Source organism: Thunnus maccoyii, chromosome 7, assembly GCF_910596095.1.
Source record: "Thunnus maccoyii chromosome 7, fThuMac1.1, whole genome shotgun sequence".
In the NCBI taxonomy this organism is placed as follows: Eukaryota; Metazoa; Chordata; class Actinopteri; order Scombriformes; family Scombridae; genus Thunnus; species Thunnus maccoyii.
In genome coordinates, this window is record NC_056539.1 from 29,513,893 (window position 1) to 29,529,476 (window position 15,584).

General features: G+C 39.1%; 1 protein-coding gene across 1 annotated transcript in view; it reads left to right on the top strand.

Annotated features, from left to right (window-relative positions):
- Window positions 1–15,430, top strand: part of brinp3a.1 (bone morphogenetic protein/retinoic acid inducible neural-specific 3a, tandem duplicate 1) — a 49,142-nt gene extending 33,712 nt beyond the window's left edge. The window contains exons 5-8 of the mRNA XM_042417147.1: window positions 3,662–3,767; window positions 4,211–4,447; window positions 8,048–8,270; window positions 13,643–15,430. Of these exons, the coding sequence (XP_042273081.1) occupies window positions 3,662–3,767; window positions 4,211–4,447; window positions 8,048–8,270; window positions 13,643–14,759 (1,683 nt within the window). The 3' untranslated portion in view covers window positions 14,760–15,430. The remainder of the gene's footprint in view (window positions 1–3,661; window positions 3,768–4,210; window positions 4,448–8,047; window positions 8,271–13,642) is intronic.
- Window positions 15,431–15,584: the final 154 nt, after the last annotated feature.

Sequence of the window (15,584 nt, forward strand, 5' to 3'; positions counted from 1 at the left end):
TAATGGCTTTAGAAAATAGAAGCAGTCTCCATAAAAATAGTTTGTTTTCTTGTGCTTTCAGTGTATTATTCGATTCAGTCAATCCATATATTTAATGGCAACATTTTAATTTAAGATAAATGTAAATATAGAATTTGTTTTTGCGTAAAGGCAGCAGAGGATGAGCAGCGAGCTTTAATAGATCACCCAACTGGTAATAGAAATAAACACATTCAGTTCCAGTGGGGCTTTGGATCAGTTATCTGCCTCAACAACTTCAAAAGCATCATTTATTTGGCACACAGTGGTGCTTTTATTAAAAAACAGGAAGAGGACAAGTTCACTACTTGCTCATATAAATACAAGCAAGCAACAGGTGCCATACAAGAAACATCTATCTATACCTACTCTTCCACACGGTTAGGTTTGCTGTCAGATTGCTGTTTTCTAAAATGTTACATTATCAACAGCCTTGATATTACTTTTTGCTATCACTTTCTTTCCCAACACTGGTTAAAGGTTATGGAGAGTGGGTCTTTTGTCACAGACAAGGAGAAAACCTTAGAGTACAAATGTTTTTATGAATTTACCAAGCAAATTGCAAAGTCATTTCACACAGTTTCAGCTGAGAGACAAGGACACGGCGATGTTTACCGCACAGACTGTTTATTCAGACAGTCAACGGCTTTTTGAAAATCCAGACAATCCTCGCACACAAAACTCACTGCTTAACTGTTCATAGGCCTCTGTATGTACACATTTTTTCTTCAAATAAAACCGTTTCTTCACAAATATGAGCTGGAAGAGGCTGGAGGAAGTGTTTTTTTTCATTCTCCAACTGTTCTAAATCAATTAACCTGACTACTTTGAACAGGTATGTAAAACCAAATGTCCTCTCTGCCTCCTTCAAACATCCACGCTCAAAACAGAACAGCCATGATCTTATTTTGAATCTTTTGAATGCTTTTTGCTGTCAAATCTGACTTAGATATAAATTACTTAAAACAGAAAAAAAAAGTTTTAATTGCTATTTATGTACACATAGGTGTTGTGTGACAGATTGTTGGAAAGAAAAACATGTTTTAATGATGCACAGAGCGTAGATATAGACGGTGGCCATATCCTCTATAGACTTGCTGGTAGATGACCTTCTCTCGGAGCCAAATCAACAACTTCTGCCAACATGTTTGGCGCCTCACCTCATGTCAATGAACCATTTCCTAGATTTGCACAAGAGTTCTCTAGGGACTAGAGAAACTCATGCTAACCAAATGTGTTATCTCCTCCCAAGATAGCATATTTTGATATCCTCCCTCCTGTGTAGATTTCTTGGGATGCCATTTATTCTCTCATGGAGACTTTATACCTCCCACACAGGCACATCACTTTCTCTAAGGAGAAAGTTTTGTGGTGAAACCTGCTCTCACATCACCAAATCGCCAGGCTGCCATTGCACTCTTTTAAAAAGAGTGAAAAAGGGTTACTTGATTGGTCATACTTGAAATAATCACACCTACTGACAATATAATCTTATAGTAGTTCTGTTTTCAACTCTGCCACAGGTCGGCCAAAATAGCCAAAAGCCACTCACTGTGCCATTTAATGGGGGCCTATTATGCTTTTTTTTTATTTTCAGTCATATATATATTGTTACAATGTCTGATGTTCATATTAAATGTGGCTGATGTGTCGAATAATGAGGTAAATGTATGTCAAAGTCCCTGTGAGCAAAAAGCACCGACTTCAGATTGCTCTGAATGCTCAACGTTTCTACTTTCAGCCTGAGCTGATGTCGGCTGGTGACAGATTTCTTTTTATGGTCACCTGCTCCACACACAGCACGCGAGTTAACTGCTCTGCTCCGTTACCATCATGGCATTTTTCCATTGTTTTGGGGGGTAGTCATGCCGAACATGACTCCATTACACAACACTGCAAAGTAAAATGAGTTATTTACCTGTTGGAGGTGTGCTGGTTGTCATCAAACATCATCATCACTGTGGCTGTTTCTGCTCAAACTATTCCTCCTTATTTCGAACTGATCCACTAAACAAATAGCTCAAAATACCTCCATGTGTTGTTGTGTCGCCCAGTTTTTAGCACCACTAACACAGTTCTGCTAATTTAGTGAGGAAGATGTTCCACTTTCTGTAAATTCTTCACAATAAAAGTCTCCCATTATTTAGTAATTAGCAGTAAAGCAGGAAACATTGGGTTTGCTTCGACGGTAACTTAACATGAGTCTGATACATGCTGCCCCTTGGCAGCTTCTGGAAAGCTGGCTAATCAGAAGAGAGTGGGCTCACCTGGAGGGGGGCCCTGAAGAGACAGGAGCTGAAATGGACTGTTCAGAGACAGAGACTGTGCGTATGAGATAAATGAGGAGTTTTTTTAAACTGTGAATCATGCAAAGCCACTGTAGTGGAGTCCAAAAATAAAAATTTAGAACTGGAAATGAGCATAATAGGTCCTCTTTAAACTCACATCAGAGACCTTTAACAGAGCTTTGTGTTGTATGATTTAAAAATAAAGCCATAAAAAAGAGAAAAACTAGTGTGAGCATTAATGTTGTAGGTTCCATTGTCATTTTCTGGCTGTCTTTGAGCAACCAGTAACACTTTAGCCACCATTTATTTGAATTTTCCATTATCAAGTTATAACCACAGTGCATCTCAAATGTACTATAAGCTCTTCAAAAATGTCAGTAATAGATAACAATCCCTATTTATCTATCATTAATGTTGTGGTAAATCATTAAGGAATACAGATCAATAAATGAGCTTCTGATAATTACTGTAGATATGTCACAAATAAAACTTTGGTGGTTGTGTAGTAAAGTGAGTGTGTCGTGTAAGTCTGCAAGATAGACTCTTCACGAAAATCCAGATAATAAACTTGGTGAACATTATGCCTGTTTAGCATCAGCATATTAGCATTGTCATTGTGAGCATGTTAGCATGCCAACCTTAACATTTGGCTTAAAGCACTGTTGTGCGTGTAAGTCAAGCCCCACAGAGCCACCATTAAAATACAAGAGAAGGCCTACTGTGACCATTCTAGATAACTTCAACTGGTTCATTTTATCTGGTTAACATCAAGTTAGCCTGGATTAGTTAAACCGCATTTGAAGAACAGATCCACAATTGATGGAGAGGATTTTGTTACTAATCCTGTGTAGTCTTGTAACAATCTTGTATCATGTAAAACTTTGCACCGAGCCATTACATCAATCCTCTTATGTAACTGAATTGGACATGCTTACACTGGCGTCACAATGGATTTTAGCATGTTACAAGTGTCAGTGGACATCGTAATGGATAAACACAATATAGAGATGAATTTGACAGATGACACCGCAGCTTGCTCATTACGCTTTACTCCAGGGATCCTTATCACAACTCAATTTCCAACCCACTAGCTCACAAAGTCATTATCCTAAATATGATTTGCACAATGAAGAAGTCTCACTAATATGTAATATATTTTGTGTTTCTCAGAAGAGGAGATAAAGATATGGAAAGAGTGTTGTTAATCTTATTCTGCATGACATTTTGTTATGTGCTCTCTCTCTCTTCCTTTCTTTTTCCTGTTTCTCGCTCTCCCTTTGTATATTTAATGCCATTAGTGGGTTTCCTCCTCAGTATGGATTATTGTTATGTGCCTGTGTTTTTCCTCCCTTTAGGTGACCGAAACAAGGACGGGACCTCTTGGATGCAGTAACTATGACAACCTCGACTCTGTCAGCTCCGTTTTGGTTCAGAGCCCCGAAAACAAGATTCATTTGCAAGGTTGGCCATCCATAATTGAACTCCCCCAATTTCTGATGGAATTGTCACAGTGTCTGTTCTCTGGCAAGCTTATAACTGCAGCACGAGAGTGTCAGAACGAATTTAGCTTCAATCAATCTTTTTTTTTTCTTTTTTTTGCCATGCACGCTCGCATAGTTCTGAAGTGAATCCCAGACAGTACGGATTCAGAACAAAAGTAGCAGAACTGTGCAGTAAAAATAAAACTTTAAGTGAATCTCAGCATATTGCATGTGACGCCAAGCATATGTCAAGTGTGGCAGAAAACTAGAGAAAATGAGTGCTGGGCCTTCAATGATTTACAGATCTAGCATACAACAGTAATCTAAACACACTTTCTGCAATACCTAAAGTACTTACAGCTCCTTTGTCATTCATCCGTGTGACATTGCCATGTTTTTGTCCTGTTTTTGTCCTTGCCTCAGGCCTTCAGGCCATACTGCCAGAGTATCTGAGGGCCAGGTTCGTGCAGGCAGCTCTCAGCTACATCGGATGTAATGAGGAGGGCCAGTTTGTGTGCCGGGACAATGACTGCTGGTGCCAGTGTGCCGTGGACTACCCACAGTGTAATTGCCCCGAGGTGGATCTGAGGGCTATGGAAGCCAGTTTGCTGCAAATCCGAGATTCCTGGCACATGGCCAACCAAGACTTTGAGGAGTCAGGTCAGTGTTTTCCTTTTTACACTCATTCAATGGATGTGACCCTCCCACTGACAGCAAATTACACCCTATTGTTAGAAGAGCCGATGGCCAAAGAAAAGACAATAAAAACAAGAGACAACTACATCCAGTCCATGTAATGGGAATTCATCAGTACACAGAGGAGCAATTTTTAAAGCAGCATCTTGCTAAATTATTCGAAAACAACAGAGAGGAGCATCTCATCCCTATTAACTGAAAAAAAAAATGTAATGTGTTTTCTCAAAATCCCAGTGTTGGGTTTGGCCACAGCCGATAAATTCTTGTTTAAAAGTTTGACAACAAAATGCAAATCTGTCTCATAGAAGCACTTTTATGAATTTTAATCTCTCTTGACTTTGTTACCTTGTGGTAAAAAAAAAAAAAAAAATAAAATGAATCACATCATGTGTCATTTTATACTGCGATAACGTTATATATTGTAATATTGTAAAATCCGTGCTAATTCACTTTAGAAACTATTTATAGATAAAAAAGGTTTTAAATAATCTGATGAATTTAATGTCTGACAAATGAAAGTACTTCATCACATTAATGCAAAAATCTTGTAAATCCAATATCGCCATAAAGCTGTCGTGCTTATTGATTGGCAACGTTTCCCTTAGTGGACTAATACAGCCAGAGATGTTAAAGGGATAGCTGACTTGGTAAAAAAAGAAAAATGGTACAGCGAAATCTCTTACAGTTGACAAATCTGACCTCTCTCAATAGATACACTGCATTGTCAAATCATCCAACCCTCTGCATTCGACAGCTACCTATCTGAGCCTGTCTATGTGGAGAAATTGCATAGAGCAGCTGCCTCAGTGTCCTGAAAATGAAAGGGTAGCATTGACAGTAATGTGCCTGGGTCAACAATGATTCAGTCAAATTAGGGCTCTGTTGTACTGTAAGAGGAGCTGTCATACTCCAGAAGCCAAACTCCAGTTGCCTTGTAATCTGTAAGCACTCTATGATGTAACCTGTGATGTAATACTTAACGGTTCAGTTGTAGCCATTTTATTAACTTTATTTAATGTCAGCTCCAGAAAACAAGACACATCTGCCATCCGCTAGCGACCGTGCTAGCGGTGTTCAGGAACAGAGTATGCACTGGCAAAGGCTTTCAAACAAGCTTTTTTGTGCACTGTCTGGCACACGTGTTGACCATTAGCACAAATGACGTTCCCTCACAGTGCTGTACATCATCTTTTTTTAATCTCTCAAGCAACTTCTGTTTCTGTGTTTCCCGTCGTCATTATTAAAGCCGTTACTGTGAGCTGCACCCACAGGCTGTGAAGGCTTCTAAGCTGTTTCAGTCATTTCCAACCCTGCCTTAAGCTTTTCTTTGTGCACCTTGCTGGCTGAATGTGTTATTACTGGGTATATGCTTCTATTCTAAGGACAACTTGATTAGCTCACAGCTGGCAATAAGTTAGGCAGCAAGGTTTCCTGAGAACTGAAGTTGCAGTACTGCAAAAAAAAAAAAGAAAAAGTTTCCTTGAAACCCATGGGATATAATTGTATATTTGATCTAATAGAAAAACAAGTAGTAGAGAGATTAATATATATTAATATTTTGACTGTTAAACAAGGTTTCCACATGTTAGCTGATGGCTGGCACAATTTGCTTCCAGCTTTTCTCAATCCGACATGATTTAATTTATACAACCATTAATACATTAATAATGGAGCAAGTTACCCCAATGCTTCATACAGTCACCTGCAGAACTTTAGTTTTCAATATGACAAATAATAGAGTTGTATGATGGTATATTGACATAGTGTAACACACTGAAAAACTAAGATCCATTGACAAGTCAGGAGGTAAAATATGGACACAGATGCAACAAGGCTGTTTCGAAATATCTTGTAATGTAGTTGTAAAAGTCAGCTAATTTAGAATATATGCGGAAAAACTAACCCAGATACCAAGGCACATAATGTATTATTTGTAACCTCATTATTTAGCAATGTAAGAAGAACTGGCCAAATACGCCTCTTGATACACATCATTACCCTCCAACCTCCATGTTATTTTTAATAATGCCCGCATAGTGTGTGTGCGCTTTTGCTCCTCCAAATCTGACAGTGTCTTCTATTTTTAAAATCATACAAAAGGGAAGCGCTGTTAACTTCCTGGATTCAGTGGCTGACAAGATAATAATGGGTGAGTAGAGAGTTGGTTTTCAGGGATGAGGTATCGTTGTCTTGGTGATAAAATAGTGGTCTAGTTTAGCAAAGACCTCACAGTTTTCACCTTCCCCAACAAAACTTGATGCTATGACCATGTTCTCTTACTGATTCATCTACTGTTTATAATTCATTAATATATTTTAATTAGATTTATGTATCCTTAATTTATATAGACACAGCTTTTACCAGAGAGGCCTGGCCAAAATATCAACATAAACTAGTTAATATTCATTATAATAATTATGAAAGTTCCAGCCTGTATACAACAACTCATGGCTATATACTTTTATTTAGGTTTATGAGGTATAATTTATTGGTAGCAAGTATATACTAGAGTTAGTAGAGAGTGACAGAAAATGTGAGGAGAGAGAAGGATGAGGACGTGCCACAAAGGTCCCTGACTGGATTTAAATCTGGCCAAGCACGATGTTTAGACCACTGGGACACTCCGTCATGAATCACTTCTTGAATGTTTAAAGGACAAATCTGGTGATACTCTTTATACTATATAGAGTGCTATACTCAATATGTTTCCTATTGTCAACGAATCCCATGAAAAGACCAAAACCAAACGTTTTAGATCATCCAGCTTCCTTAGTCTCCCATCTTTAATCAACATAAATGTGAAATTCAATGAATAAACATGGAAGGTGCAGCGTGTGGTTTTTCTTCTCAGCAGGAGGATGTCTCTTATTTAAAAATGTAGGCCATGCAAAGCACCCCCAAAACCCTTTCAATATACCTCATTACAAGCTGTTTAATCACCTTATTAATTACACAGGAACATGTAATATACCTTGCATAATCACCAGGGAAGCCATTGACACTTAATTGGTTTTCTAATCAGATGCTGTATTATCAAGATAACGTTAACTAATTGCAAACAGAGTGGCTATTTTCTCATCAGTGTTGCACTTGTATCGATTTTCCATACAAGGGATCATAAAGACGACGATGATAACGATATTGATATTGAATGCCTTGGAAATGTAATCTGTTTACGGTACATTGTGCATTCAGCCGCTAACAGCTCTGAAGGTCTGACAGATATTACCCTCTGTGCTCCTTGTCCGTCTTGTTTTTCCCACAAACAGACCTGCAAGACTGCAACCTGGAAAAACTGTTGGTTGTTCATTAATACAAGGGAAAAACTTGTATTCCAACCCTGTATTTAGCTCTGCCTTTTCCCATTAGCATATGTGTCAAACAGTATCACTACCAGTTTGCCCCGGAGCTGTTGAGCCCATGTGGCCTCTGCAAAGTGATTCTCTGATATAGTCAGACTAAATTAGCCAAATATAGTTAGAAGGAAGTGAGATTTAGTTTGACCTATGTGTCTGAAAATAAAAGAGTGTTTCAACTCTCCTCTTGCGTCTCCCTGCCTTCCAGATGAGTTTCAGAACTTCGTTCGAAGGCTTCCCACATTTTATGCCCTGAACACGTCCGCCATCCAGTACTTCTGGAAGATGGAGCCGACCGTTCACCAGCGCTACAAACAGCTGGAGCTCAGCACCCAGCAGCTCCTGGGCAAAGCGCGACGCATCGTCAACAAGCTCTTCACCCTCAGCAAGAGATGTCGAACTCAGCCCAAAATTATTATGCTGAGAGAGAGGTGAGAAACCGATAAGTATTCCTGCTGACCTTTCTGTTGACACGGATGTGGAGGTGTGTGTGTGTGCATGCCTCTGTGTGGTTGTGCACGTGTGAAAATAAGCAAAAAATTCCAAAGCCTGCAGCCACTTCCCAAATCCTTTCAAGCAAGCAGTGAACGGCAGCGCTCATTTATTTTCTTCAGCCCGCTCTGTGCACAGCGCTTTGTTATCCCCTGAACTAGGCATTATGCTAATAATACACACGATATATTAGCACTTTGATATTCAACTGAGGTCCAAGTAAAGTGAGCTATAGTGTCACACCTGATGGCTTGGCTGCAGTCCCAGCCCAGGTCTCCTTTACATCCAGGAAATCAAAGCTATCCTCCTGTGAAATTAAAGTTTGCAGTGTTTTAAAGGAATACGCAGTGATGCCTGTACCTGTGATGAAATCATAGACAAAAGAAGTTTCCCATGTATCCTCAGTAGGTTATTCTATTTCTGTTTTTGTGTTTCTCACAAAACTTCAGTCATACAGTCTGTAGACTCCAAGCTTATGAGAAGAAAATAAATCTGATTATGAGAGTGCAGCTGATGCAGTTGAGTTTATTTCAGGTGCTACTTCAGGTGAGAAACCAACTATTCATGCTCTGTGATTTTTAGCTGCAGTTACAGCCTCCCACTGCCCACCACCTTCACTTCACTTTTACTTTTTATATCAACATTTTACCAATCACCTACACAACCTTTCAAACTCTTAACCTCACAGCAGAGCTACAAAGCCATTTTCTCATAATCTTTATTGTCTGTTTAACCATGTGCTTAAAAGGGAAACTTTGCTGATATTCATCCAGCATTGTATCATTAAGATGTGGGTTGTATATGCAAACTTCCCTCCATGTTACCTGCACCCTGAGCTTCCTGCTCCTTTGCCAGCAAATATCCGCAAAACACGTCATCCTGCAGATATTTGGAGATCTACCTTAGACTACAAACCAGGTTTCCTCATTTTCAGTAGTGGTGCCTTCAAGGACGGTAAAACGTGGGTCTCCCAAAACACTCCCATCCCAACCACGACAGCTAAACTAAGCTAAGCTGCTAAATTAATTCATCCAGAATAGCTGAATCTAACACTAAAAAACAACTAGCTTTACAATATAATGTCAGAGCAGAGATGTGGCACCACTATTACAATTTATGAGTCTGAATTACTGCTGTGTAATCAGACAAAAGTGAGTGTGGACTAGAGAAGGAAGCAACCACCGCAACTCCACTACAGTGAAGCCTGACACACAAACTTTAGAGTTTCTCAGCTTTACAATGTTATGTCGAAGCAGAGATTCGGTGCCACTATTACAACTTATGAGGCCAAATATAGTGCTGTGTAATCAGACAAAACAGAGTGTGGAGGTGAGGGTGACCATGGGAGCTGTAACCGTGTCACCCGGCAGAGTAGCGCCTGCAGCGGGGGGGGAGACTGATGCAGCGTTACCGCCGGGGTGCCTGGGATCGTCAGGGAGACAGACAGAAAACTCTGCTCTGCAACAAATGTCGCCTTGCTTTGGTGAACCTGACTTTGTTTTCCGACAGAATATATTATATCAGACTTTGGCAACTCTGAATACAGAACAACAGTGAACAACAACTGTGTTACCTGTAACTTGCGGTTGCATCCAGCTGCACCTCTGCAGCACTTGGTGGATTTATAGAGACTCGATGAGGAAAAACATTTTGTAAATAAGCCTCAGTAAAGAGATATTATGCTGCTGCTCACTAACTTTGTCTTTGGTGCTCTGCTGGACGTGAACACACCCTTAGTAGAGTCATTCTGATGGGACGTGTGCAATGCATTCTGGTTGTTGTAGGATCCCCCCTAAAGAGCAATATGGGGAATCTACAAACTTTTTCTTAGTCTTAGTCATACGGCACAAAATTAAAAAAAATAATACTACATAGGTGACCTAGTTTAAAGAAATCACCATATTCACAGCCTTGAATTTGTCCTTTAAGTTTTAGCATTTAGCTCAATGGCCAATGATCTATGGAGGTGGAGGTGGTGCACAATTTTTATGTCTGTGGAGATAATAGGCCAAATACAATTGCACAGCCCTGTGTGCACTGACTGAAATGATTAATATTCATAACACTTCAGCTGGACAGTATCTGTGACAATTTTTGGGAGAGCAGTAAATGCAGTAATGAGATATAGTGAGAGTGATGAAACTAGATATTTTGGATCCTGCTGTGTTATAACCCGGTGCTCTTAAAACATCTAAGGAAAAGTCTTTTGCCTGATAGTAACAGGGTTCAAAGCCAAGCAGTCAAAATAACACATACACTACCTCTGTCCAATTGAAAAATTTAATTATCCTCTATATTAAAATCTTTTAATTATGGGATATAGTTTATAATTTTTGCATTTAAAAACCTGCACATGCAGATATTAGTGAAATGCTGTGATCCTGTTGTATTTCTTCAGAGGACGCTCTCGGTTTTTTCTTGTTCTACACAAAAAAATACAATGATTTAACCTAATCGTCAGTCTTTCCATATTGTCTTGTGTGTAATGACCTATTTCATGAAGGATTAGTTTTCTTCTTTTTTATAAAAGAGAATATTAATGCATTTTGCTGCCATTATTCATGTACTGAGACATCATGGTCTTTGTCAGATGAAGAAAAAGCAAACATAAAAATATCATAAGCTTTGTTTTTTTGTTTTTTTTGTTCAACTTCACATCAAAAATCCATTCTGAAGATTCCACTCTAACTTCCTCGTGCAGTCTTTGGAGATAAAGACGGTATGTTTTTTTTTTTTCGGCTTTGAGCTCCACTGTCTAGAAGAATACAAGAGGTGTCAGAATAGCTGAGATGGTTTTTTGTTGTTCACCAAGTAAATACATATCACTTTTAATAGAGAAATGTAGTGCATCTCCTGTGGGGGGGGAAAAAAAGTTTTGTTCACTAGTAAAAATTTAATCCATGGCAGTAGGAAAAAAGTTGGTGTGTTGCATTGATCTGTGTGAATTGAGCTGACAGACAACGAACAGATTGCAGACTGAACACCCAGCTTCTCTTCGGCCCGTACTGCACGCCGAGCCTCCATGACAGTTTACATGTCCTGCTGACACAGTGCGCTTCAGGATGGCGGGGACACTTCCTCTCTCTTGCTGTGCACAGCCTCCGCTCTGGAGGAGAGATATGCACAACTGACTCTGAACTGATGGGTTTCTGAGAAGCTGGGAACTGTTAAGACTTTTAACACATTTTATTGACTGACTCTTCACAAAATGTAACCAGATATAAAATTTGATGATTTGAAAAAGTGTCCTCTTGCGTATTTTCATTTTCCTCCATGCTGCACTCAGATACACACATTGTGATTGTGGAATATTGTATTAGAGTGGCTAGCTGCTTTAAAGTGTTGTGTTAAAGTTGATTTGACAAACGCTGCAAATGACGTTTTCTATAGACTTTGGCTCCACATTATAATCCTTATCTTTTTCATGCTTAAGATGTGCACATAGGGAGTGATACTGTACACTGGAGTGAACTTAACGCTAATGCTTGTCACAAACAAAGAGAAAAAAAAGAGCAATCTCTCATGATTTTAGACAGCAGGACTATTTTCTTTTCTTCACATATAAGGTGTAATTAGCCCTGTATGTGGTTTTCTATGTTAGTTTTCTTGATTAAGGTGGAATGGAGAGTATTTCTAGCATTTCTTCACATTGCTTAACAAAACACAGCAAAAACTGACACATATACAGTATTTATGCTGTCAAAATCCTCAGCAATATCTAATAAATCCTCCAGAAAATGAAATGTGGTAGCCACTGGTTTTGAAATGCTGAAATATGCCTCGTATATTTTTTTCTAAGCCTGTTTGTGAAGTTGTGAAAAGAAACTTGGCTGACTTTTTTTTATCATTTCATTACTGTCTTTGATCTAATATTTATCTTTAAAAGTTGGATTTTTGTGGTGAAATCCCCAGGGCTCCACACATTGTGCAGCCTAGCTAATATGTAGTCGGCAGCTGCTTGAACAAATATAATTTTTTTCAGTTTCCTTTAGTTATTTTTTAAATGTAGAATACTTATACATGCACCATTGTTTCCCTTAAATTAATTTAGCTGCCGTACGCGACCACAATAATAAAACTACTAACGCTGCTGGAGAACAAAAGTGAACCCAGAAATGTGACAGATGTGGAACAAAGAAAGTTAAAAACTGATTTAAGACATTATATTCTTGTCATGCACTCCATCTGCACCTTCCTTCACAAACAGACTCAAGAATTTTGATTTACTATAAAACTTTATGTCTTTGGATAAATAATACCCTTTTCTATTGTTACTTTTATAGTCGTCACTGGCTCTGAATCATAACTCTGGACTGAATGATGTATCATAAATGAAAACTCTTATTTCTCAATCTCAGATATCCATGTAAAATAATGCTCCTAAAGGCATTAAATGCATATTTTCTTTATCAGTTTCTTACTGAAGTGTTGAGGTATTGATACATTTATGAATCTGTGTCTGTGCTCCTCTCGCTGGTATTTTCAGCACTGAATTTTAGAATAAAAATAATATCATATAACAATATTAATACAGTACAGTTTTTGGGCTGTTGACTTATCTTACCAGGGGAGATGCCACAGTCAATCACCTGGCTGACAGTTTACTTTAAAGTATTAAACTTATTTATAATTGAGGGTGTTTTTTTCCCTGCAATTTTAACTTTGATTATTGCTTATTTACACACATACCCACATACTTGATCTTATGAAATTTATGGGATAAGGATTGTCAATAAATGCCATGAATAGACTAAAACAATGAATTGATATTAAACCTGTGTAGCCAAAGCCTGAACAGCCTATCACTCAAAGCCACATACTGTCCTACTGCTGTAAATACTTACTAGTGCACTAAATGTGTATTAGTACACAGCTGAAAATAGTTCCCAACAAATACACTGTTTATTGCTGTTTAAGTAGCATTTACTAAAGACTGCAGTGCCAAGATGTTTTAAAAAATGAGCCTTTTTTAAAAAATGAAATGAAACATTTGTGACCTGTTTACATTTAACATTGATTTACATGGTCAGCATGAATGAATGGGCTTGTGTTGAGTGCTACTGAATGGGTTGGAAAGTTGGAAAGGACACGTTGTTGTTTTTGGTCTTTTTGTAAGATTTGCTAACAATGAGAAAACATAAAATGAGAACAGGTTTATCCTTTAAGTTTTCAGCTGCATTAAATCTTTGTCACGATACTCAAGATAGCTTGACAATAAATGTATTTAACTAAAAAAAGAAACTGTTTTTTTATTTTATAGATGCATTTATATCTACAGTGAATCTAACATACTGGCATGTCTCTATTTCAGACCTTTCAGCTACTGGCTGAACTACATCCTCTCCATCATGTACTGCAGTGAGAACAACCACATTGGCTCATATCTGGAGGAGACCAGGAGTTGCTCCTGCCCCTACGAACATCCCCCCTGCCAGGGTGTGATCCCCTGCACGGTGGGTGAGGGCACCTCCTGTGCCTCCTGCTCCTATGAAAACCGCTCCCGCTGCGCCACCTGTAACCCAGGTTACATGCTGAGCCAGGGGGTGTGCCGCAACGAAGTACCCGACTCCACTGACCACTACATCGGCTTCGAGACGGACCTGCAGGACCTGGAGTTACGCTACCTTTTGCAGAAACGTGACAACCGCATCAGCATTCACGGGATCTTTGTCAGCAACGATGTCAGGCTCAATAACTGGTTCGACCCATCATGGAGGAAGAGGATGCTGCTGACGCTGAAAAGTAATAAATACAAGTCAAACCATGTCCACATGCTCCTGGGGATGTCTCTTCAGATCTGCCTTACCAAGAACAGCACTCTGGACCCCATGCTGTCTGTATATATCAATCCGTTTGGGGGTAGTCACTCAGAGAGTTGGATCATGCCCATTGACCAGAACAACTACCCAGACTGGGAGAGGACTAAATTAGACCTCCCCTATGACTGTTACAACTGGACATTGACTTTGGGCAATAAGTGGAAAACATTTTTTGAGACAGTCCACTTTTACCTCCGGAGCCGGATCAGGGGCCCCTCCAGTAACGGGAATGGAACAGTATATTATGAACCTTTGGAGTACCTGGAACCGGGGCGAAATCTAGGCTACATGAAGATAAACAGCATCCAGGTGTATGGCTATAGTATGCACTTTGACCCGGAAGCGATCCAGGACTTGATTTTACAGCTGGACTACCCATACACTCAGGGATCGCAGGACTCGGCCCTGCTGCAGCTGCTGGAGATCCGGGATCGGGTCAACAGGCTCTCACCGCCCGGAGCTCAGCCTCTGGACCTCTTCTCCTGTCTGCTGCGGCACCGGCTCAAACTATCCACTACAGACGTTGCCAGGATCCAGGCAGCGCTGCAGACTTTTAGTGCCAAACAGCCCAACTCGATGGAATACGAAACAACCAAATTATGTAGCTAATAAGTGGGCAGTAGGCCAGGTGCACAGATGGCAGAGCAGTTATCACACATGCCTGATGATGGTTAAGAGCAATTCTGGAGCCGTGCAAGGGACATTTGGGGGGCATTTTCATTGTCATCATGAATCTCAAGAGTGCATTTGAGATTTTCATGTCAGCTTTCGTATAAATTTGTACAACATAGTAGAATTAAGGAGGATTTCACCAGACTTGCCTCATAGCTTCTTTTTTTTTTTTTTTTCTCCAGAAGAATATAATAACGTTGACAGTTGATAATATAAATTTCAAACTCTGCCATCACTGATATGTTGCCAATGTGCTAACGTTTGTAGATTGCACAATTTGAATCACTCACATACGTAAATGAAAGCTTTTGCTGATGAAGTATTACCCAAGCAATGTAATCATCTCACAAATATATAAACATTTCAACACCAGCGTGTTTTTTTTGTTCGTTTGTTTGTTTTGTTTGTAATTTTCCCCATCACATTTCTTTTCCAGGGGGTAAAATAAATAAAAATAATTGTTTTAATATCATAACCTTCCCTTTTAACCTACAGTAAGACATGATGGGCACCTCATTGTTGTCTGTTTTCCATCCAACAATAAAATCACTCCTTTTTTAAAAAAAACTCTATTACACATTTTTGTATGAAAAGAATAAAACAAATGAATAAACAGATGATGTATTACTCCAGATTTGCTGAGGAAAAAAAAATGACACCACGATCACAATATATGTTACATGTGCTTTTATTTTTATAATACTGTTGTTTGTGAAACAAAAGTTACAAAAACACTGTCTATAAAATGTATAATACAATTTG